General features: G+C 37.5%; 1 protein-coding gene across 3 annotated transcripts in view; it reads left to right on the top strand.

The window, feature by feature from the left end:
• LOC107570445 (cyclin-dependent kinase 2) overlaps window positions 1–22,619 on the top strand; it is a 56,265-nt gene extending 33,646 nt beyond the window's left edge. For all 3 annotated transcript variants that reach the window (XM_016256676.1, XM_016256675.1, XM_016256677.1), the window contains 3 exons: window positions 3,077–3,178; window positions 3,275–3,478; window positions 22,405–22,619. In XM_016256676.1, coding sequence (XP_016112162.1) covers window positions 3,077–3,178; window positions 3,275–3,478; window positions 22,405–22,509 — 411 coding nt within the window. In that variant the 3' untranslated portion in view covers window positions 22,510–22,619. The remainder of the gene's footprint in view (window positions 1–3,076; window positions 3,179–3,274; window positions 3,479–22,404) is intronic.
• The last annotated feature ends 841 nt before the right edge of the window (window positions 22,620–23,460 follow it).

Below are 23,460 nucleotides of genomic sequence, written 5' to 3'. Positions count from 1 at the left end.
TTATTATTAATTAACCTTACAGCAGTATTCATTTTGGCAGCCATTTTTTATTTAGTCTTAGTCTTACTCAAATGTACATTTTAGTTATCATATTTAGACAAACTTGTCCTGTTTTTGTTTATTCAATGAAATGTATGAGCATTTTAGTCAGGTTTTTTAGTCAATGAAATATTAGTCACATTTTCGTCATTCTGTATAATGATTAAACTGATAAAAAAATATTTTTTTCTCAAAATTATAATCGTAATGATTGTTGTCATTTGAGAAATTTACTTTAGCATTTCAGGTATTGCACTTTCTCCAGTAAGCACAAATCAATAGAATGCGGATACATACTACATGGTGTATTTTACCTCATCTAGTGTACTGATTTATTATAGGCTTTTTATTATATAAATCAACACCAAAGACTTATGCAATCTCTCTGTCTACATTATGAAAACAGCTCAAACAAACGAAAAAATATTTTAACAGTGAAATTCCTAGTAATTCCACTAATTCCATAATTGCAATAGTCTATTTCTCTATTAAATGAACAGCGATTAAGTAGGCTAAGTGTATTTATTCAGCGATCACAATCGCAAACAATACAGTCGAGATCTCATGACAGAACACTGACTGGCTGAATGACGCTTTCATTTAGATCTAAACTCCAGCTTGTTTTTCAGATCATCTGCTACGGCGCTTCCGCAATGAGGAGCGTGCGTGTGCGCATGGTTGCCAGATTGCTTAAAATAAGCAAAACACACCGGGCAGAAAATGTATGAATTTAAGAGCGAAGCTCTGATTCGGGGATTAGAACTTTTGATATCTGGCAACCGCACTCATGAGGCGTGTAGAGCAGTCTGCAATAACATTTTGTCTCCTTTTTCTGACGAAAATAAAAAGGTTTTTGGTAAAGTTTTTATCTTTTTGAATACATTTTAGTCTCGTCTTATTTTGTCAACGAAATTGCATGTTTATATAGTCTTAGTTATCGTTTATTGACCTTATTGTCGTCTTATCTTAGTCATGGGAAAAAAGCTCGTCAACTAACATTTTTCGTCATAGTCTTCGTTAACAAAATTACCACTACTGACAGTTAAGGGGTTAAAATGGTAATGCACACCTGTTGCTACCAGAATAACGGCCCATTTGAAATGTAATGTGCATTTATTTCTTTTTCTCCTTTTTGTTCTTAACATCTTCCAGCCGCTGTGGTGAAGCGAAGCTCAACACCTATTATACGGTGCTCTGCAGTGGACTAAAAGGATTTAAACAGTGAATTTTGTATTGATTTCTTTTTGTAAACTCAAAGATGTGGATTTGGACGGTAATTAAATCACCACACGACCTTGGTGTTTGTCTAAACAGTAGGTAATTCAGCAGGGGATTTTTATGGGGGTGGTCGGAGAAAAACACAGACATTTTGGATTCAGACGGCAATAAAATCACAGACTACCTCCTGTAAATGGTGAAAACCCCTTACATTCCCCTGATAAACAATTACCATCTGAATAGGGTAAATGTCTCCAAGACACTTTAAAGAAACCTTCCTGCAAAGCTACCTGAAAAACTAGGTGCATGTGTACCAGGGTTGCCAGGTTTTCACAACAAAACCCGCCCAATTGCTACTCAAAACTAGCCCAATCACGTTTCGAAGGGGATCCCCCGGTAAAAATCACATTCCGGTGGGGTAAAATACACGTTTTTGGTGGGGTTCCCCTGGTAAAATTCACATTTTAGGGGCTAAATATCATGTTATTGGGGTCGCTTAAACCTGCAGAAACAGCGTTAAAGTACTAATGGCATAAGACTCTTGCGCACACACACACACACACACACACAAAGGACAAATGGATATGCAAAGTTCGCTTTGTCGTGTCCAGTGTAGACTGCTTTTAGCAGTGTATACTGCTGAAATATAGAAACCAGACTGATGCTGTTTTTTTCAACAGTATATTTTAGGGCTGAAACTATTAGTCGACATTATCGACAACATTGACAAACAATTGTCAACAAATATAGTAATTTAATCTCATATGACCCAATATAGTCATGCAGAATAAAGAATTTGTATGTGCTTTATAAGTATTAATAAACAGCCAAAAAGATACATGCTAAAAAGCAACTAGTTAATAGTGAGAATTGGGCCTTTAAAATAAAGTGTTACAGAGTGGAACGAAAGGGAATACAAAATTGTACTTGCTATGGCCTCCCATTTATAGAGCAGTTTATCCTACTATAGTTAACTTCTGAGCTGTTTTTGTATAATTCACAGTTGTACACCGTACATCTGATTATTCATTGAACTTTCAATCGCTGTATTTTGTACTGCCTGGAAGCCTGGGCTATTTATTTGATGACTGAATGAGCTTTTGAATAGGCAGGACTTTGCAACGTGATCTACAAAGAAAAATTAAGTAATTTTATAGTTGTTATAGTTTATTCTAATCTTCCTCACCCATAGAAAGCTCAGACGGCCATCAATCTGCCACATTCAGAAGCCAAGAGTAAAAATCTATTTGGCCTGTTGGTGAGATTAGGTAGACAACACAAAATTTAATCTGACTGCATGTCATTCTAGTTTCATTATTTAAATAAATAAATGTGATTTTCAGAGTTTGAAATAAAACCACTTTTCACAGTATAAAGGCACAACTAAATTAACTCTATAGCACCATCTAGCGTCCAAGAAGTATGCTTTCAAGTATCTTCCTAGCAATATAAATATTCAGCACATATTTGCATGAATTGTAAAAACACAAATAATAAGTGATCAAACATTTAGATTAAATAATTGTTATTTTTTTTTAAATGTGTGTAAAATATGACCCCCACCTCTCTCAAATAAAAGGGCAAATTCCCCCATCATATTTGCTTGCTTGAAGCAACATAGAGTACTATTAATAATTCAAATTATATTCTAAAATCCTTTATAACTCCTATATCTTGTAGGTGTAAAATTCAGTTGTTAATTATTAATTAACTGCTATTGGTAACCAATTTTGTGTGTGGATGACCATGCAGACAAGCTACTGCAGATGATATGCAGAATTGATCTTTAACAGCTGCAATTTTATCTTTTTTTCCATAGGTTGTAACTTTGTGGTACAGAGCTCCAGAGATTCTCCTAGGATGTAAATATTATTCTACGGCTGTTGACATCTGGAGTTTGGGCTGTATCTATGCTGAAATGGTATTTATCTGTTTGAATGTACATATCATCTTGCTATTACTGATTGCTTATTATGTTCTTTTTACTTTTAAAACACTTTATGGCTTTTCATACCAGATCACTCGGAGGGCTTTGTTTCCTGGAGACTCTGAAATAGACCAGCTCTTCCGAATATTTCGGACACTGGGCACTCCGGATGAATCTATATGGCCTGGAGTCACCTCAATGCCAGACTACAAACCCTCCTTTCCTAAGTGGGCACGACAGGACCTGTCTAAAGTGGTGCCACCCTTGGATGAAGATGGCAGAGACCTTCTTGGGGTAAGAGGACAACAAAGTTTATCTAGTATCACAACCTGATTACAGTAGGTTAACCACCTGAGGCATTTTATTACGCAAAAATGCAGGTTATATGCATTTTGGGTTTCTTCTCACTATATTCTTAGCTCCATATAAAAAGAGCCTCTAAAAGGATCTTTGCAAAAATAAAAAAATATGCTGACTTTCGTGTGCGCACAAGAAACCATTAAACTTAACTTGTAGGACAATGCACACTGAGCCACTTATTGTGCCATCAGCCCATTTCACTGTGGTTTTTTTAGCCACCACAGAGTATGCGCTAAAGCAGACTTAAGGCCTTGAAATATGACGTACTGCCCTAGAGAGCCAAATTTTGAACACTTCTTTTTTTTTTTTTACAGTACCAGTCTTTTTTATAGACCCTTGAACTTGGCACATAGGAACAATGCACACAACCGTATTGTGCCATTAGCCCATTTCATGTTGTTTCTCCGCCGCCACAGAGGATGCATTAAATTGGACATTAGGCCTTGATATTAGAGATACTACCCTAAGAAAAGCCACATTTTGAGCAAATATATCTCTTGATTAATGTGCATCAATTCTCTCATTTCCAATGTAGTAAGATGGCAGTGATGCTCAACGGAAATATATTATAGTGTATATTAGAAATTGTAATTCGTAAACAAAAAAAATTCCCATGTGCATGTCAATAGTTTCTTGAAGGCACAAAAAAGTATCTTGTGTGCATGCAAAAGTCTGTATTTTTTTTATTTGTATTTTTTAAGTCATGCTCAGTGTTGCCAAGTCCGTGGTTTTCCCGCGGTATTGGGCAACTTTAACACTTGCTGCGTTTTGTAGTTTTGGGCTAGTTTTGAGTAGCAATTAGGCGGGTTTTGTTGTGAAAACCTGGCAACCCTGGTCACGCTTATTGACCGTGTAAGATGATTTACGATTAGCCGTGTCGGAAATCCAACCACGGATTGGCATGTTGTTATCTCAGAAACAGGCTCAGTCATCACATTGAATCAGGTAAACTGGTTATTTTTTTATGTTTCAGTATAATTACGCACGCTATACCAGGGGCGGTTCTAAACCCTTTTTAGGTGGGTTTCAGCCCCCCTATCTGTCACCTTAGCCCCCCAAAACTATCTTAACAATCAGGCCTGTGCTGCTTCCTCAAGAAAGTTTTTCATTCTCACGTTTTAAGTCTGGTCAGTTTAAACATTAAAGTAATTTTAAGCCATTTAAGCCCAAGACATCTCAATGCGGTACTCACGCACTGTGATAGAGCTTCTATGCGCACCGCTCACACACCTGAAGTGCACAAACAGATAGCCTTCTCAGACAGCAGGTGAATACCAATGGCTGTCTTGACAAGTATCCTTGTAAGCACAGTCGGTTGTTTTAAGTGAATGTAAACAGTAAAGAAAATATCAAATGTACATCAGTATAACGGATCCGTGCATTTCTTATGTAAATAATGTTAATCAAAAAGAGCAAAAGAAAAATTGTTCGCTGCTTTAATAGCTTTAATGGATATTTGCTTTTATGTTAAAGTTAATAAAGTAATTTGGTGTGACTACAGTAATACGGGAGGATGGGGGGTTGTTGGATGATGTTGGGGGGAGCGCGAGTGAAATTAGACCAATTTGGGGGGGGGGCGCATATCCATGTCCTAAGTATTTTCCACAAATAAATATTTTTTTATAATTTTATTATTAAAAAGGAAGTAAACTGTAACCAACAGAGCACTCAGTATTCTGGGACGTTTGTGTGCATTGGGAATCATATTTTTTCAAATAAATAATAATAATACGAACAATAATACTACTTCGATAATAATACTATGAATTCTAACAATAAAAACAATATAAAACGCAGTAAGGATTAACGAGCTGCTGGATTCATGAATATTAATCAGGTTGTGTGCATTCGCTCAAACTGATTTGCTGAAATCAAAACAGGGACAATAATAGGTGAGCGCCAGCCAATGAGATTGTCATTTGCGCATTAGTTCCGCCCACTACCGGAAAACCCGTCAGTTCTTAATAGCTGAAGTATTTTGACAGGAAAAAAACAACAAAGAATATTGTTTACATATAGCGCATCAATTCTGCATGGTATTTAAGACACTCTTGCTCTGTCTCTCTCTTTGCGTGTGAGCAAAAAGCAAAGTGACGGCGAGTCGTGTGCCTTCACACTAGAGTTTACGGTACGCGAAATACAGGTGCACTGCGCATCCATTGAGATAAATTGAAAAATCGCAGAGGATCGCTTGATGGAGAGAGAACTCTGAAGCACTCAGTCAGAGTGTTCGACAAGTGAAAATATATCTGTGCTTAACTTATACTTAGCCTCCAACTCACACACTGGCGAGTAAAATCTGAGAATTTTTAGCCAGTGGCTAATATTAGACATTTAATCACCCAGAGTGAAGGTTTAGTTGCATATGCGAGTGATTTACTCGCAATGTAGAGGGTTGAATTAGTTATTGTGTTATTGTGATGTAACTTGTACACATTTTACTAGTTTTTCCCAAACTATAACTATAAACTATAATAAAGAGCCCATGTGACACCTCTCTTTATCTCCTTGCACTGGCTTGCAACCGGTTGCGGCTCGAATCAAGTTCAAGACATTGATGCTTGCATATAGAGCAGCCACAGACTCAGCACCCGCCTACTTCCACTCACTACTACGAATCTACATCCCCTTCAGAAGTCTGAGATCCGCTAGTGAGCGACGCCTCGTGGTACCATCACAGAGAGGCTCAAAATCCCTTTCCAGAACATTCTCGTTCACCACTCCTGGCTGGTGGAACGATCTTCCCACCCCTATCCGGAATGCTGAATCCCTGACAATTTTCAAGCGACAGCTGAAAACTCATCTCTTTCGAAGCTACTTGTCTTCATCATCATAAAAAAAATTAAAATTATCTCTTATTTATTCCTTCTCTTTCTAGCTTGTACTTATTTGAACAATGTCTAAGAACTTGGTATTACAGCCCCTTCCTGTGTCTGTTTGCCTCTTTAAGAAGAATCGCTTTATGTATCCCCCAATTGTAAGTCGCTTTGGATAAAAGCGTCTGCTAAATGACTAAATGTAAATGTAAATAATTTCAGACTAAAATTTGTGAAATTAAGTGAAACATTTTGAAATATGTTTCATTTCATTGCATCTAAATGCCTCACAATCCGCTCCGTTTTAATCACTTTCCAGAACATTCTCGTTCACCACTCCTGGCTGGTGGAACGATCTTCCCACCCCTATCCGGAATGCTGAATCCCTGACAATTTTCAAGCGACAGCTGAAAACTCATCTCTTTCGAAGCTACTTGACTTCATCATAAAAATAAAAAATATTTTTTTTTTTATCTCTCTTTATTTATTCCTTCTCTTTCTAGCTTGTACTTATTTGAACAATGTCTAAGAACTTGGTATTACAGCCACTTCCTGTGTCTGTTTGCCTCTTTAAGAAGAATCGCTTTATGTATCCCCCAATTGTAAGTCGCTTTGGATAAAAGCGTCTGCTAAATGACTAAATGTAAATGTAAATAATTTCAGACAAAAATTTGTGAAATTAAGTGAAACATTTTGAAATATGTTTCATTTCATTGCATCTAAATGCCTCACAATCCGCTCTGTTTTCCGCTCTATGGACGATAACTAGCTCACCTTTTGCGGCACCATGTTTGCGTAGCACATCCTCGTGCTTTCTGGCAATGTGCCGCTTCAGATTCCAATATGAATCTTTACTAACTCTCCCCGCACTCCCTCTCAGTTTCTTCTCCCTGCTCATTCTTAACTTAGATTTTTTACTTTACATTTATGTATAAGGCTTGCAACTTCGTTGAAACAATATCTGAACTCCATAACTGCTCTACTATTCTCGATCTCGAACAAGCAAATCACCAAACGGCATTCTGGGTTGAGCGAGCGGCGCTGAGCATTTTGAGCGAGCGGAGCGGAATCTTCAGAAAGGCGCTCTGCGCTCTTAAGGAAATATTACCGCTCCGCTCCCACTCCGCTCCGCTCACATGCTCTGCTCACAACGCCAGTTTGTTAACATACTATAAAATATAAAATAATACGATATAAAAGTAATATGAGTCTTTAGACTGTAACTCTATGAATGTTTAGATCTTTACTGTGAAATACTCTGTTCGAGGATATATGTGGATGTTTATAATGTGCTAAACAATAATAATTTATTTTCTCAGACGTATAATGTTTTTGTATTATATAATACATATAAAGCATGCTTGTGTTTGAAGAGTCCCGCCCCCTACACTATAGATAGATGCAGAAGCTGTGGCTGAAATCGGTCACTTGTTCACAGAATTGCAATTTTCTATATGAAGAATGGCACATAGTGCAGTATATAGGGAATAGAGAACGGTTCAGACAGCGTAAATATGCATTCCATTGGGATGAATGAAGTTTGGTTTTGCATGTTGCCATGCGAATCACTGTAGCGCTCATACAGTCTGCTCCAGTAAAGAGACACGATAGCATAAAGCGGATCATATGTGTGAATCGTTGCAGACCACAAAATGTATCGGACCTATTTGAATTCTACACAGAATGCTATAGGCCAATTTTATAGCGATTTGGATGAGATTAGGGGGAGAAACCATTAGACCAAGTCTACACTGACGTGTAGAAGAGACAACACTGGTATTGAATCCAAAGGGGTAATCTATGAGACTGTGGCTGTCATAACCTGTCAAATATGTCTTTACTGCACTCAACCAACAGTTCTGGCTAAGCTGTGATATAAACAAATTCTTTAAACAACCCCCCCACTCCGCTTAGTTTTTTTTAAAAGAGGGGTGGAGCTGATCAATATGTCCCGCCTTGTCTTACTGTTTTAGCTGAAATGATGTCAACATGTTGAAAAGCACTACGTGTTTCAGTGCACTTCAGTGGGCCTTGTATGGGCTGTATCTTTTTTGTGTTTACGCATCTGATGATGTGGACTGTCCTGGGCTTTCTCTAATCAAATACATAAAATTCACTGCCTTCAACAATAAATTTCAAGACCGTAATTAATTGTTGACCAATTGTGAGCAGTAGTCTCATTATTATTCAGAATCCTTAGGTTTATTTTTTAGTGTTGTAGAGAGGTAAAAAACCCCCCCAAAAAACAGGATAGTCGTTGTCTGGCACTCAGTCCTGGGTGTCTCTCAGCCAGATGCTTAAAAGGTTTGAGTAGAAAATAAAGTAAAGTCACCTTTATTTGTGTACCGCTTTATACAATACTGATTGTGTCAAAGCAGCTTTACAGTGTCAAACAGGAAAATAGTTTGTCATTAATGCAAGAGGATAATAACAAAGAGTCATTTTTCAGATAAAAAAATGTCAGTTCATTGATTCAGTGATGTCATCATCCAGTTCAGCTCTCTTCCTATAGTGTCTGTGCAATAAGTCAAGCTTCCCCAACTGAGCAAGCCAAAGGTGACAGTGGCAAGGAACCAAAATTCCATCAATGACAGAAATGGAGAAAAAAACCTTGGGAGAAACCAGGCTCAGTCGGGAGGGCCAGTTCTACTCTGGTCAGACGAAACCAGTATGGCGTGGTTTAATTACAGGCTGCAACAAAGGTCAGATTGTGCAGAGGACTTCCCATTGTCTTGTGCCAATGGTCGTCAAGGTGACGAGGTGTTTGCAGGGGATCTGTCTCTGGGGCACATCTGGTTGACATGAGGGCCTTTCGCACCGCTTTAGTTCCAGAACTAAATGTACAGTATTAAAGTATGGGGATGATTTTGTGTGAACTATTTCCCAGTACCATTTAAAGGGTTGCATTTGCACCGAGAGTGTGTACTCAGAAGTGACATAAGCCGGTCGACAGCGTCGTCATTTGTGTGTGGCGTTCAACAACAGAAACAAAGAAGAACATTAACAACAGGAGGATGGAGGACGCTGTGATCGGAGCTGTTTTTTTGTTGTGTCTCGCGGGTTTCACAATAATGGACATGGAAAGTTGACGTATACGTAAAGCAATTGAAAGAACGGAAAGGAGGACTAAGAATCTCCAACGACAACTGGCAGTGCTACATTTGCTACAAGGGCCTGCACTTCAGCGTCCGTCCATCTATCGCTGTTCTCCATACTTGCGAAATAATTTGACACTATGTTTACATGATGTTTTAAATCATGGCGGGTGAGGGCGTTTTCTTACGCGTTTGGCCAATCAATGTCTACTTACGTCACGATTAGTACCAGTTGTGCTGGTTAGACTCTGCTCCGGAGTAGGAGCTAATTTGGTTCTGGAAAAAGGCAGTCCGGTACTAAAATCGCACCCAGTTCCGGCGTTGGAAAAAACTCCAAAAAGTGGGTAGTTCCACAATTAGTTCTGGTACTATGAAAAGGTTCCCGCGGTGCGAAAGGCCCTATGGTCTCCGCTGACATTCAGGGCTATAGAGGTCATCTCTAGGTGCTGATCCACCATCTGATCTGTATGCAGACTGGATCCGTATGTCTACGGTGACTTAAGGACGGAATAAGAATGAAAGAGACTAATATTAGCGTAGATGCCATTCTTATGGGAATGTTATGTTATGTTATGGGAAGTGTTCCCGATTCCAGTTGACCTATTCAGCCTAACAATAATCCTTTAACGGATTTGAATTGTAGTTTTAAGTATGTCTGCCTTCCGAACAATACTATGTAGATTGTTCCAGAGTTTGGGTGCTAAATAGGAAAAGGATCTGCCACCCGCAGTTGATTTTGAAATTCTAGGGATTATCAAAGTTTAGGTATTACCAGAGTTTTGAGATTGCAGCGGACTATAATGCGTTATGAGCTTGCTCAAGTATTGAGGAGCTAAACCATTCAGGGCTTTATAAGGTATTGGCAAGATTTTCAAATGTTTTCTATGTTCAATAGGGAGTCTGTGCAGTGTTGACAGAACCGAGCTAATATGGTCGTCCTTCCTGGTTCTAGTAAGAACTTTAGCTGCTGCATTTGGACTAGCTGGAGTTTGTTTATTGAACGCACAGAGCAGCCATCCAATAAAGCATTGCAATAATCTAACCTTGAGGTAATAAATGCATGAATTGTTTCTGCATTTGACATTGAGAGCATAGGTCGTAATTTAGATATATTTTTAAGATGGAAAAATGCGGTTTTACAAATGCTAGAAACATGATTTTCAAAGAAAAGTTTACTATCAAATGGCACACCTAGGTTCCTAACTGATGACGAGGAATTAAAGGGGTCATATGATGCAATTTCAATTTTTCCTTTCTCTTTGGAGTGTTACAAGCTCTTGGTGCATAAAGAAGATCTGTAAAGTTGCAAAGACCAAAGTCTCACATCCAAAGAGATATTCTTTATAAAATTTAAGAGTCAACCACGCCTACCTAAAACGGCTCGTTCTAACACGCCCCCACATGTCTACGTCACGATGTGGGAAGATTTGCATAACACCGCCCACATGTTCACGCAAAGAAAGAAGGCGTAACTTTGATTCTTGCTGTAGTATTGTTGTTGCCGTGTTTCATTGTGAAAGCGAAACTACTTTGTTTGGCCTTCCAAAAGAGGACGATAGAGCTGATCCGTGCCATGCAAATGATAAATTTTCGTGACTACGCAGCACTGGCTTGGTCAGCTGTCCTGAGCCTCTTTCACGCTAGTCCCAGGTAGAGGTCTGCACGGGACTATTTTTTTTATTATAAAAAAATACTTTCAGTTTTAAAATTTATTTTAGTTTTTACATTAATTTTAAACTGTACTAAATAAATATAAGCTATAGCCTAATGTTTTTATGTAAAATAATTTAGTTTTTCATATATTATTATCAGACATGAGCAGTACTCGCATAGCCTAATTAACGTTACACATTTAAAGTAATGACCAAGTGGCCAGCGGCAGACAGTGAGCATATGTTTGAACAATTTAGCCTTATCAAATCATCTCGACTAGACTAAAATAAAATCTATAGAAATAAAACAGTTCAAGCATATAACAATGTTTAAACGTTAAACCTAGATAAATGTGCGCTGTATCCAATAGTTTGCGCAGAGAGTGGAAGCTGACATAGAGACGCCAGCGTGATCACTTGCATTTTTTTCAGTGGATACACCATCATTTTTGCTCATAAAGGTAAGAGTAATACATCATTCGTAACTGTAAAGGGTCTACTTTTATTTGTGTGCACTCACAATATCAACAAAACGTTGTGCTTTTATAAAATCAAACATGATGCGCTTTCTGCCGTCTCGTCTTCAACAGGAGCGCTTCACAAAAATGAACCGAAACTCAGCGAATACATGCCTCACAGACATGATAAATATATCTATAGAAAACTTTAAATTACTACTTAACGAAATAAAACAAATCAAAAACAAAAACTCTTTCATTATGATCATAATCAGTAAAGATGCACTTCTCTCTAAAGGCGCGTCTAATGAGGAGATGGCGAGTCGGGATCGACAACTTCATCCTTGCGTCACCGACTCAGAAAACACTAGTTTATTAGTAAATAATTAAAATATCTCCTTACTGTGTCCCCCGGACGCATTTGTGGTAATTACTTTTGCCGATGCTTTGCGGCAAGCTTAAGCCTATTGCGTGCATTTGAACGCAGAACTCTTCAGCTGCGCTGACGGCACGCACCATACATACTGCTGCAGGACACTAAACACCGTCGAGCCGCTCTTGTCAGTCACGGTAGCACGGTCTCGTGTTGTTTCCACCAGCGCGGCAATCTTTTCATCACTAATTGATGGATGTCTAAAATATAAAAATAAGGAGAAGCCTAAAACAGGCCCGAGGCCCTGCCCGCGTTTGAACTATGACGTGAAAATTGTCCCGAAGCCCAGCCCGAGGGGCGTAAAAAGGGGCCCGTTGGGCCCGAGCTGAAATGCAGGGCTCTAGCTCTGATCTAACACACAAAAAACGATTTGACTGAAAATGTATCAGAAGAAATGAAAGAAAGATAGTGGTCATCTGCGCAATTCGGAAAAAGAGCTTTTCTGCATTAGGTATGTTTTCTTTTCTTTCTTTTTTTTACTCTTTATACAGTAGTTATTGTTCATTCTAAATAAATTTTTTAATGTAGATTATGTGTTACAGAAATGCATGAAATGTAGAACATATAAAAAAAGTGCTCGTGGCTCGTCTGCCAGTGGGTGCGCCCCCCCCCCCTCGTAAAAGCTAAAAATCTTTTTCTAGCTCTGATCTAACACACAAAAAACGATTTGACTGAAAATGTATCAGAAGAAATGAAAGAAAGATAGTGGTCATCTGCGCAATTCGGAAAAAGAGCTTTTCTGCATTAGGTATGTTTTCTTTTCTTTCTTTTTTTTACTCTTTATACAGTAGTTATTGTTCATTCTAAATAAATTTTTTAATGTAGATTATGTGTTACAGAAATGCATGAAATGTAGAACATATAAAAAAAGTGCTCGTGGCTCGTCTGCCAGTGGGTGCCCCCCCCCCACGCATAAAAGTGAAACTCCTTTCGAGCCGAAGTTCACAAAATTGGGTGTTGTTTATGGGGAGTAGAATTATTTATTTATTTCAATGAATGTAATCGATTAGATATCATAATATTTAGGCTATAATATCATAAATCAGGTTGGTTTGTATTGCTGACGTAATATGTAAATGATATGCGTGCGGCCCGCGAGACTTGCACTTGGACCATAGTGTGGCCCGGTGGAAAAAAAGGTTGAGAACCACTGGCTTAGAATAATTTTCTTCCCGACCCGACCATTCCAGAATCTCACATTTAAATTTCCTCTACCGAAAGAAAGAGAGATAGTCTAACAAATAAAAGTGTAGGGGAGCGCGGGGCACAAAGTAACGCGGGGTCAATTGTAACACACGTGTTTTAAATATTTCCACACATGCTAGCATAACCAAATGTACAGCATTTACTAGTTACTATATCAACATTATATAGAGAAAAAAAGTGCGCCAAAATTCTAAAGTATTTTGAAGATATTGCTGAACATTTATTTTACCATAGTAAAATTATATTTCTGGCTTAGGTCAATTTTTCATCTCAGTTTTTATTGCTCATTTAAAATGAGACAAATCTGCTATTATTTTAATCTCCTATCTGTTATTTATCAGTTTAAATTATTTTCTAATGCTTCGCTAACTATCAGAAGACAGTAACCAGTTTTAAATTCCAGTTGCGCAGATGGGGTATGTTGTAACACTGCGTTACAATGTACCCTGCCGTGCTATTCTATGACATTAGCGATGTAATTCACACTATTTACTTTAATACATTTTAATGATAAACGACTAGAAGCAGGTGAATAAAGACTGACAGTCAATGTTTAATGTTAAGAAATTATTATTTCAAGACATGTAAAGCATTTTGGCTTGTTTATGTTGGCCGTCCCAAGCATAATTGCAATGTGTTCATTGTCAAACTCCAAAATCAGATTATTTTTAATTCTTAAAAAACACCATTATTTTATTTGAAATAAATAATTTTATTTTATTGACAAAATATTTTAGTTTTGTCTTGTATATTTTTTTCATTCGATCAGATAATATTTTAAGCTGTCATATGGTCATGTTACAACGTGCCCCTCGGATGTTACAATGTACCCCACCTACGGGGCATGTTGTCACATTTCACTTCCAATATTTGAGGGTAAATAACGAAAAATGTATACACTGTAATTATGAAACAAAGCGACATATTTGTACTAGACAAGTGTGAAATTACTGTGGATAAAAAAAATTATACTCTGAACCCCATGTGGATTAATACAATTTGAGAAAGTCAAAAAGTGTTACTTTGTGCACCGCTCTCCACTAGTCTACACAAAATTGTATGTTATTTTATTTGTCTTGTCAAGAGTCTTGAATGTATTGACTTTGACTTGAATTTATATGAATTATCGTAAGACAAAATTAATTTAATATTTTATGCAACACAGTAGAAAAAAGTGTCAGAGAAAATAAAAATGTACAAAAATTGTATTTCTTATTTTTATTCGTCTTTTTTTTTATTCGTAACATTTACAACACAATAGGAAAAAGTGTTGCAGAGAGAAAAATTAAATAAAAATGTAGGTTGTACAAAAATAGCCAAATAGCTAGGTTATTCGTCTTGTCAAAATACTAAATTCGTTTGACATTTTTCTGTTAACACAGTAGGAAAAGTGTCACAGAGAAAAATAAATAAATATGACATCTGTCATTTTAAAATGATAGGCTAAGCAAAATATAAACAAAACCAAGTTGAATGTCCTTCAAGGACCGCGCATCCATTCTTTTTTTTTATTCGTAACATTTACAACACAATAGGAAAAAGTGTTGCAGAGAGAAAAATTAAATAAAAATGTAGGTTGTACAAAAATAGCCAAATAGCTAGGTTATTCGTCTTGTCAAAATACTAAATTCGTTTGACATTTTTCTGTTAACACAGTAGGAAAAGTGTCACAGAGAAAAATAAATAAATATGACATCTGTCATTTTAAAATGATAGGCTAAGCAAAATATAAACAAAACCAAGTTGAACGTCCTTCAAGGACCGCGCATCCATACAAATTCATACCTCCATCCTTATTCTGCTCTCTCACTCATCGACAACCTGCCTGTTCTGTCTGAGGGCTGTATATTTACCACAGGTACAGCCTGCTCTGAGCATCGTTATGCACATGCTGCGCACAGACCCCGCAAATAAAACGCGTGACGCAGAAAGCATGCGTGCAGCGCGTGCATAACAGTCCGAGTGCAGGCTGTACCGGTGGTCAATAAGAATAAAGAGCAGATATGTTCTGAATGGATGTCGGGAACAGGATATTGTTAGACCGACCGCTCTTGTTCAAATTACACCAGAGTTACCGACCGCTACCGTGTTTTATTCGGGAATTTAATCCCGCAGCTCAAAAATCTGGTCAGGAGCCACGGGAATGCAGACCTCTAGTCCCAGGCCATAGGTCAATCCTTATTGTCGAGCCCCAGCATTTCAGAACAGCTGAGTTCACAATAAATGAAATAAGCCATTCTCAGACGCTGAAATACTATATGATTCATGGACTTGAACGCCTGTAAATGCCACTCAATCCAGTGAAGCATGTGTAAGTGTGTAAGCATGTATCGCCTGCACAGTTTGATAGTCGCATATCACAATATATTTAATTTCAATAAATCGTGCAGCCCTGTGCACTCTATTTTGTTAAGCAACAGTGAATAGCAGAGGAAGAATCTGTAACCAACTGTCTTGTCTCTCTACTCTTGTATTTGGTGGTGTTTGTAAAACACCATAACAAATACAAAAATCTGAATGGGTGTTTGAAAACATGTTTGAAAAAATTTGTTTCAGTGTGAACAGGTCTTAATAGCTGTCCTTCCAAGTTAAGTCCAGATCCAGATTTGCTACACGACTTTGCACAGTCTGCCATTTCTACTGTCTCTTCCCAGAAACGTAAACTGCTTACTTCCCAGAATTGTACATGGCTCACTCCTTTTGCACTGGAACAGCAGCAACAGCAGCATCGGTCCCATCAATCCCCACCTTATGGGCTCTGATCTGTGTTCATGTAAATTATTAGTTCTTCACAATAACTTGCTATCATTGTGAACCAATATTACAGACCTATTATTCAGCTTGATGGGGTGACATGCTGTTGTGCAGGGCTTATCCATTTATTGGCAACATGCTTGATGTTTAACAGGATAGTTTGTAAAAATCTTAATTTGTGTTCATCTGAAGAAAGGTCATATACAGTGCATATATACTTGGGAAATGTTCCTATCCTTAACTCAGTGTTTAGGCGAAGCACGTTTGGTGGTGTTTTGAACTTGTATTTGCACTCTTGGATTCTTCTCTGTACATCCTCTCAAGCTCTGTCAGGTTGGATGGGGACTGTCAAAGGATAACCATTATCAGTTTTTTCCAGAGATTTTTGATTGGGTTCAGGTCCGGGCTCTGACTGGGTTACTCGGACAATCGTCCCTAAGCCACTTTTGCATCCTCTTGGCTGTGTGCTTAGGATCATTGTCCTGTTGGAAGGTGAACCTTAGGCTCAGTCTAAGGTCCTGAGCGCTCTGGACCAAGTTTTTATCTCTGTATTTAATGGTGTGCAGGTTTCCGCGGGGTCTTAAAAAGTCTTAAATTTAGTTGTATCAAATTTAAGGCCTTAAAAAGTCTTAAATTGTACAAGAAAGTCTTAATTATGATTTCAAGAGGTCTTCAATTTGGGGACGGAAAGACCAGAATTACGATATGGCTGAATGTGATGATTAAACTTCAAAAGGCTATCGTCATGATTTCATTGAATAAACACAAGCGCTGCACTTTCAAAGTCCGGTGCTGTGCTGCTTTGTGTTCTGCCGTTACCGGGGAAACCGTTATATTTCTACCAAACGCTCCACCTGCTGGCAGAGAATGAATGAGCATTTTCAATAAAACTGTTGTTTTGTTCAGAGTTCAGACCAATGCGAAAATCGATGCAGGTTTTTCCGCTGCAAACACGCAGAGCTTTAAATGTGAACTGGTGGATCGATAAGAAGACAATGCATTATAAATATCTAAACAGAATAGGGGTGTGCGATATGTATGGTCTGCGGTAATATCGTAATTGTTTTTTAACGATGTGTGATTTGATATTATCGAGTATATCACGAAAAGCATACAAAACACCTACAGAGTACGCACATACATTAGATTAAGTCTAGCAGGTTAGACTAGTGCGCGTGTGCATTTATAGGGCATTCTTTCACTGCACGAATCAGTCTATTAAAATGCATTTAGAAACCATGTATTATTTATGTAATTTCATTGAGTTAATATCACACAAAAAGTGCCGTTTTTTTCTCCAAAAGTAAGCATGATTACAATTGTGATATTGATTTTATACAACAGTTTAATAAACAAGAAGTTAATATTAAGAGACTTACGTTTTAGACACCATATTTCTCATTTTTTTCCTCTATTTATCCAACAAAAATAATTCCAAACACAGCCACAGCTCTGTTTTGCGTCTCTGAGCAACAGGACGCCGTTTTATTCCTGAATGAATCACCCGTTTAAATGATTCGGTTCAAACGCAATGACTCACTTATTAACAGTGACTTACTGCCGCCTACTGGCGGTTTTAATTTCACATTTAAGGTACCTTTTCATTTTTTAAACAATTTCAAACATCAGTTTTCAATGTTTTATGTTTAAAATATCAAAACATTATTTATGCATTTGTAACTGCAGGTTAAAGTATTTAATGTCCCTCAGAGCTGCATTAAACAGTGTTTTAATTAATCTAAATGACACTTCTAATGCAGCTTCTGTTTCCTCTGCTGTTGTGGCCATTAAAATAGTTCTGTTTTGTTTTATTGGAAAAGTGGTTATTTATTTTCGTTTCTTTATTACGTTAATTTAGAAATATGTTTGGAACATTTTTTGTTCAAGTTTTTGTTTTTTAAAGTAACGACCATGTGGCCAGTGGCAGACAGTGAGTTAATCTTAGCCTATGTTTGATAAATTTAGCCTTCTCAAATCATCACCACTTGACTAAAATAAAATGTATAGGCCTATACAAAATACTTTTTAAAAAGCATATCACAATGTTAGTTTAAATGTTTAACCTAGATAAATGTGTGCTATTAGGCACGTATCCAATCGTTTGTGCAGAGAAGCTAAAGCACGCTTTATTCTTTTTTTCTGTTTTGTTTTATTGGAAAAGTGGTTATTTATTTTCGTTTCTTTATTACGTTAATTTAGAAATATGTTTGGAACATTTTTTGTTCAAGTTTTTGTTTTTTAAAGTAACGACCATGTGGCCAGTGGCAGACAGTGAGTTAATCTTAGCCTATGTTTGATAAATTTAGCCTTCTCAAATCATCACCACTTGACTAAAATAAAATGTATAGGCCTATTTTTTTCATATCACAATGTTAGTTTAAATGTTTAACCTAGATAAATGTGTGCTATTAGGCACGTATCCAATCGTTTGTGCAGAGAAGCTAAAGCACGCTTTATTCTTTTTGGCATTTTTTATGATGCCAAAATGGCCATCCTGGACGCACAGTTAAATAAATGATAATATTTAGTGATGTGAAATGTGGAGTAACGTCTGGCGCAGTTGCAGCTTGTGCTTATTACTAAAACAAGAAAGCAAACAAGTAGCACTAGTTGTCATTAATTTTAGTTAACATATGCTATGATAATTTGAACAGATTTGTATTCTTATTGTAAAATAATGGAACATTTAGGTCATGAGTATTGTCTCAAAAGTCATGGAAAAGTCATGGAAATTTATTGGGAAAAATGTGTACGAACCCTGAATTCATTTCTATGGCCATCTTTCTTTTATATAAATAAAATCTATTGCCTGACAAAAAAACATGCATAAATAAAGCAGCCAAGTCACTAAACAACATTACTAACATATTCAAAATACCAAGCAAATAATAAAAATGTGCAACATATAAATAAAATGTTTACTCCGATACAGCATGACTTTGTGTGAATTTAACAGAAAGACCAACTAGAAATGTTACAGGATTGTTTGGCTTCTTCATCTGTGAATCTAAGAGTGGAATATATATATTTTTTTAATGAAGAGAAGCATTTCAGCTTTCTCACACAGAAGTCTGTTTCTCTTTTCATCAATTACATTTGATGCTGCAGAGAAGAGACGTTCCCTCTCAACACTTGTACAGGAAGCTGACCGATATTTGTGTGCCGCATGTGCCAGGGCTGGAAAACGGGGCATATTGCTTTTCCAAAACTGCAGTGGGCTCTCACTCCTGGAAACGGGCGGCTCACTTAGATAGGCATTCACCTACAAAGAAGAGCAATACAAAATGTATTACAATCCTTCCTTCAATATAACACACATAAGAATGTCAATTTGAACAATGTTGTATGCACTGTTAAAAAACTAAAAATACTACCCTTAATGCACTGTCAGCTTGCATTCACAGCTTGCATTCCTTTCAGCTTAAATTATATTTAAAAACTGACTTAAAATATTAAAATAGCTGAATCTTGTTTAACTTATAAAAAAATTAATATTGCTTAACTTATTTTGATGTTACAGTAATGTATAACCATGGCATGTCATATTGATCATATTTTTAAGGTGAATCTAAAACATTAAAACAGGTTTTAGTTTGTGCTCTATATAACAGATGTCAAATAAAATGTTCTTTCTTTTATTGCCGTTTTATATATATATATATATATATATATATATATGAGGGGAAAAAATAATTTACCTCCTGTCCTACTGGAGAGGTTGGTTGTCTGGTGTTCTTTGGTTATGTTTTCAAGAATTTCACCGTATATGTCAAGCAGGGATGTTGCGCCTCCGTCGCTCTCAGTGCATGTCTTTTTTAAAGGGGGCTCGGTCTCGTTTCTCTCTTTCTCCGTGCTATTTTCAGGTGCTGTTCTTTTGTTCAGTTGTCTCAGCAGCATTTCTGTTGCTCATTGTTTGGTTGCTTGATCAAAAAAGCTATCTTTATACCTTGGGTCCAAGATCGTTGCCAAGAAGTACAAAGGCTTGGTGTATGTGCCGTTAAACCGCTGCTTCACAGCCTCCAGCAGAGTAGCTTTTGTGGTCTTCACCCCGCTATCTGTACTTAGACTCTTGTTCAGTAAATGTTTCAGAGCCTCAACAGAGGGAATCACGTCTGAAGCAGTTGCCGTGTGTGAACTTATTTCTCTTCGAAAGGTTCTTCGAAAAGTTCTTTGAAAGGTGCAAGCAATGTTTACTGCATTTTCAACAAGGCCCCACTGGTACGCGCTGAAAAATGCGGGAAGCTCGTATTCTTCCCCATATGCACCAAGTGCTCGCTTTCTGTGCTGACAAACTCGACATCATATAAAGCGAAATGTCAGTGAAGTTCCCCTGGCTTTGAAGGGAGTAGCGCAGTTCAATAAATTAGATTTGCCGATGAAATCCAAAATCCTAAACAACGCTGAAAGGTTGGTCATCAATTGCAATCATTTCCATAACTTTGCATGTGATGGCTTTTGCTTTGGCACTGTCCTTGTCAAATTTCCTCGTATTGTCAAGTGTTTGTTGTACTGGCTTTTTTGGTAATGGGTAACGCTGTTTGTTTGGCAGTGACTTTTGTCTGATAATCTTTATAAATTTCGGGATGGCGACACTTCAGATGGCTTATTAGATTAGTAGTAGTATTGAAGTTTTTTGTTCTACTGCCCCCTCGCATTACCTCATATTTCAGCTGTTGCAAATTGAAAATCTGGTGTCCTCTTTTTTTTCACAATGAAAAACTCCCCCACCGCTGACATCTTGTCTTCTCTCTAGCATTAACTCTTCTGAAGCGTGTGTTTTCTTCATGCGACGTCACAGAAAATTCTGTAATTAATTACTCGTTTCCAAACCCGTAAGACCCTCGTTCATCTTCGGAACACAAATTAAGATATTTTTGATGGAATCTGAGAGCTGTCTGACCCTGCATAGACAGCAATACAACTGAAATGTCTAGAGACATAGCAAGGAGATTGGTAAAATAATCCATGTGACATCAGGGGTTCAACCGTAATTATACGAAGCTACGAGAATACTTTTTGTGCAGCTGACACAGAACAGCATACGTTGTTTACGTCCAGCTGATACTCTCCAAAATGGCGCTACAGGGTGACGTGGAGGAGACGAATTGTTGAATAAAGTCTTTTCTTCTTTTCTTTTTTTTTTCTTTTGCGCACAAAAAGTATTCTCGTAGCTTCGTATAATTGCGGTGGAACCACTGAAGTCACATGGATTATTTTACAGATCTCCTTGCTACGTTTCTGGACTTGGGAACATTTCAGTTGTATTGCTGTCTATGCAGGGTCAGACATCTCTCAGATGCCATCAGAAATATCTTAATTTGTTTTCCGAAGATGAATGAAAGTCTTACGGGTTGGAAACGTCATGAGGGTGAGTAATTAATGACAGAATTTTCATTTTTGGGTGAACTAACCCTTTAAGTAGTATTGGGGGCATTCGTGGCCTAATGGTTAGAGAGTCGGACTTGTAACCTTAAGGTTGCAGGATCGAGTCTCAGGTCTGGCAGGAATTGTTGTGGGGGGAGTGAATGTACAGCGCTCTCTTCCATCCTCAATACCACGACTGAGGTGAGACCCTTAAGCAAGTCACCGAACCCCCAACTGCTGCCCGGGTGTGTGTTCATTACTGTGTGTGCACTTGGATTGGCTAAATGCAGAGCACAAATTCCGAGTATTGGTCACCATACTTGTCACTTCACTTCACTTTTTTTACTATTGGTATGTATGAATGAATAGTATGGCATTTTTCTTTTTTTTTTCTTTTTCGCACAAAAAGTATTCCCGTAGCTTCGTATAATTGCGGTGGGACCACTGAAGTCACATGGATTATTTTACAGATCTCCTTGCTACGTTTCTGGACTTGGGAACATTTCAGTTGTATTGCTGTCTATGCAGGGTCAGACATCTCTCAGATGCCATCAGAAATATCTTAATTTGTTTTCCGAAGATGAATGAAAGTCTTACGGGTTGGAAACGTCATGAGGGTGAGTAATTAATGACAGAATTTTCATTTTTGGGTGAACTAACCCTTTAAGTAGTATTGGGGGCATTCGTGGCCTAATGGTTAGAGAGTCGGACTTGTAACCTTAAGGTTGCAGGATCGAGTCTCAGGTCTGGCAGGAATTGTTGTGGGGGGAGTGAATGTACGCTCTCTTCCATCCTCAATACCACGACTGAGGTGAGACCCTTAAGCAAGTCACCGAACCCCCAACTGCTGCCCGGGTGTGTGTTCATTACTGTGTGTGCACTTGGATTGGCTAAATGCAGAGCACAAATTCCGAGTATTGGTCACCATACTTGTCACTTCACTTCACTTTTTTTACTATTGGTATGTATGAATGAATAGTATGGCATGAATTGTACATCTCTACCCCACAGTTTTTACCCGAAAACGATATTGATTTTGATTTTAATATTTCTAGTTTTTAATTTTTGTTTTTTTTCCACAGCAAATGTTGATCTATGATCCTAACAAGAGGATATCAGCAAAGAACGCCCTTGTTCATCGGTTCTTCCGTGATGTCACCATGCCAGTGCCCCCCTTACGCCTCTAAAGTGATTTGTGATGGGTACTTCAGCAGCACTGGAGTTTGGGTCCACTTTGTCGGAGAGTTATTTCCCATTTGTTGGAAATGTATCAGTTTTATACTATGATTTTTTTTTTCCAATTTTTTTTTATATCATTATTCTAAGATAATATTATTCTAATTAATGATTTTAAACCTAATTTTTGATGGTTTCATAAAATAGTTGTCTCTGCAACTTAATAAACTTGTTACATTGTGTAACATTGTTTCCACATTCAGTTTTTTTGTACTAACTTACCCAACAGACAAATTATAAAGGTGAAATATAAATTTTGGATTTTAGAAATATAGATTAAAAGCTCTGTATAAAAGCACCAATAACACAGCAATAAACACATAACAGAATGAAATGACAGTAAGTTGAATGAAATTACAATAAGTTCCAAAAATAAGTACAAGGAGTATGGTATATATTTCTTATTTAGTGTAGCTATATTTAGTTTTAAATTATTTTAAACTTAAATTGTATTGCATGTAAATTAATGTAATTAGCACTGGTTTATCAGTGCTGCATTTGCAGGGAAGTACAGGCAAAAGCCCTTAACAAAATACATTTGAGAAGAGGCCTTTCGCAATCCTACTGTACCTTGAGACACCTGGAGCCTATACAACGAAGCTGAATTAACTGGCTGCCCAAATACGTTTTAGATCATGGTACCATGAAAGTGGGTTAACTTTAACATGGCTAATTTGCTGTGTAGGTTTTGTTCTTAAAGGGACAGTTCACCTTCAGTTGTTGGTCCCCATTGACTTGCATAGGTTTTTTTTTCATACTATGGAAGTCAATGGGGACCAGGTGAACTATCCCTTTAATTCATCACACATAAGCAATTATGGTTTAATGGTGCAAATTAAGTTTTTACGTTTAAAGGAATGGTTCACCCAAACATGAACATTTGCTGAAAATGTCTTCACTCT

This window comes from Sinocyclocheilus grahami, unplaced genomic scaffold (genome assembly GCF_001515645.1).
Source record: "Sinocyclocheilus grahami isolate Dianchi unplaced genomic scaffold, SAMN03320097.WGS_v1.1 scaffold1459.1, whole genome shotgun sequence".
Taxonomy (NCBI): domain Eukaryota; kingdom Metazoa; phylum Chordata; class Actinopteri; order Cypriniformes; family Cyprinidae; genus Sinocyclocheilus; species Sinocyclocheilus grahami.
Note: the sequence above shows the minus strand (reverse complement) of the source record. Positions and strands in the feature narration are given on the sequence as shown.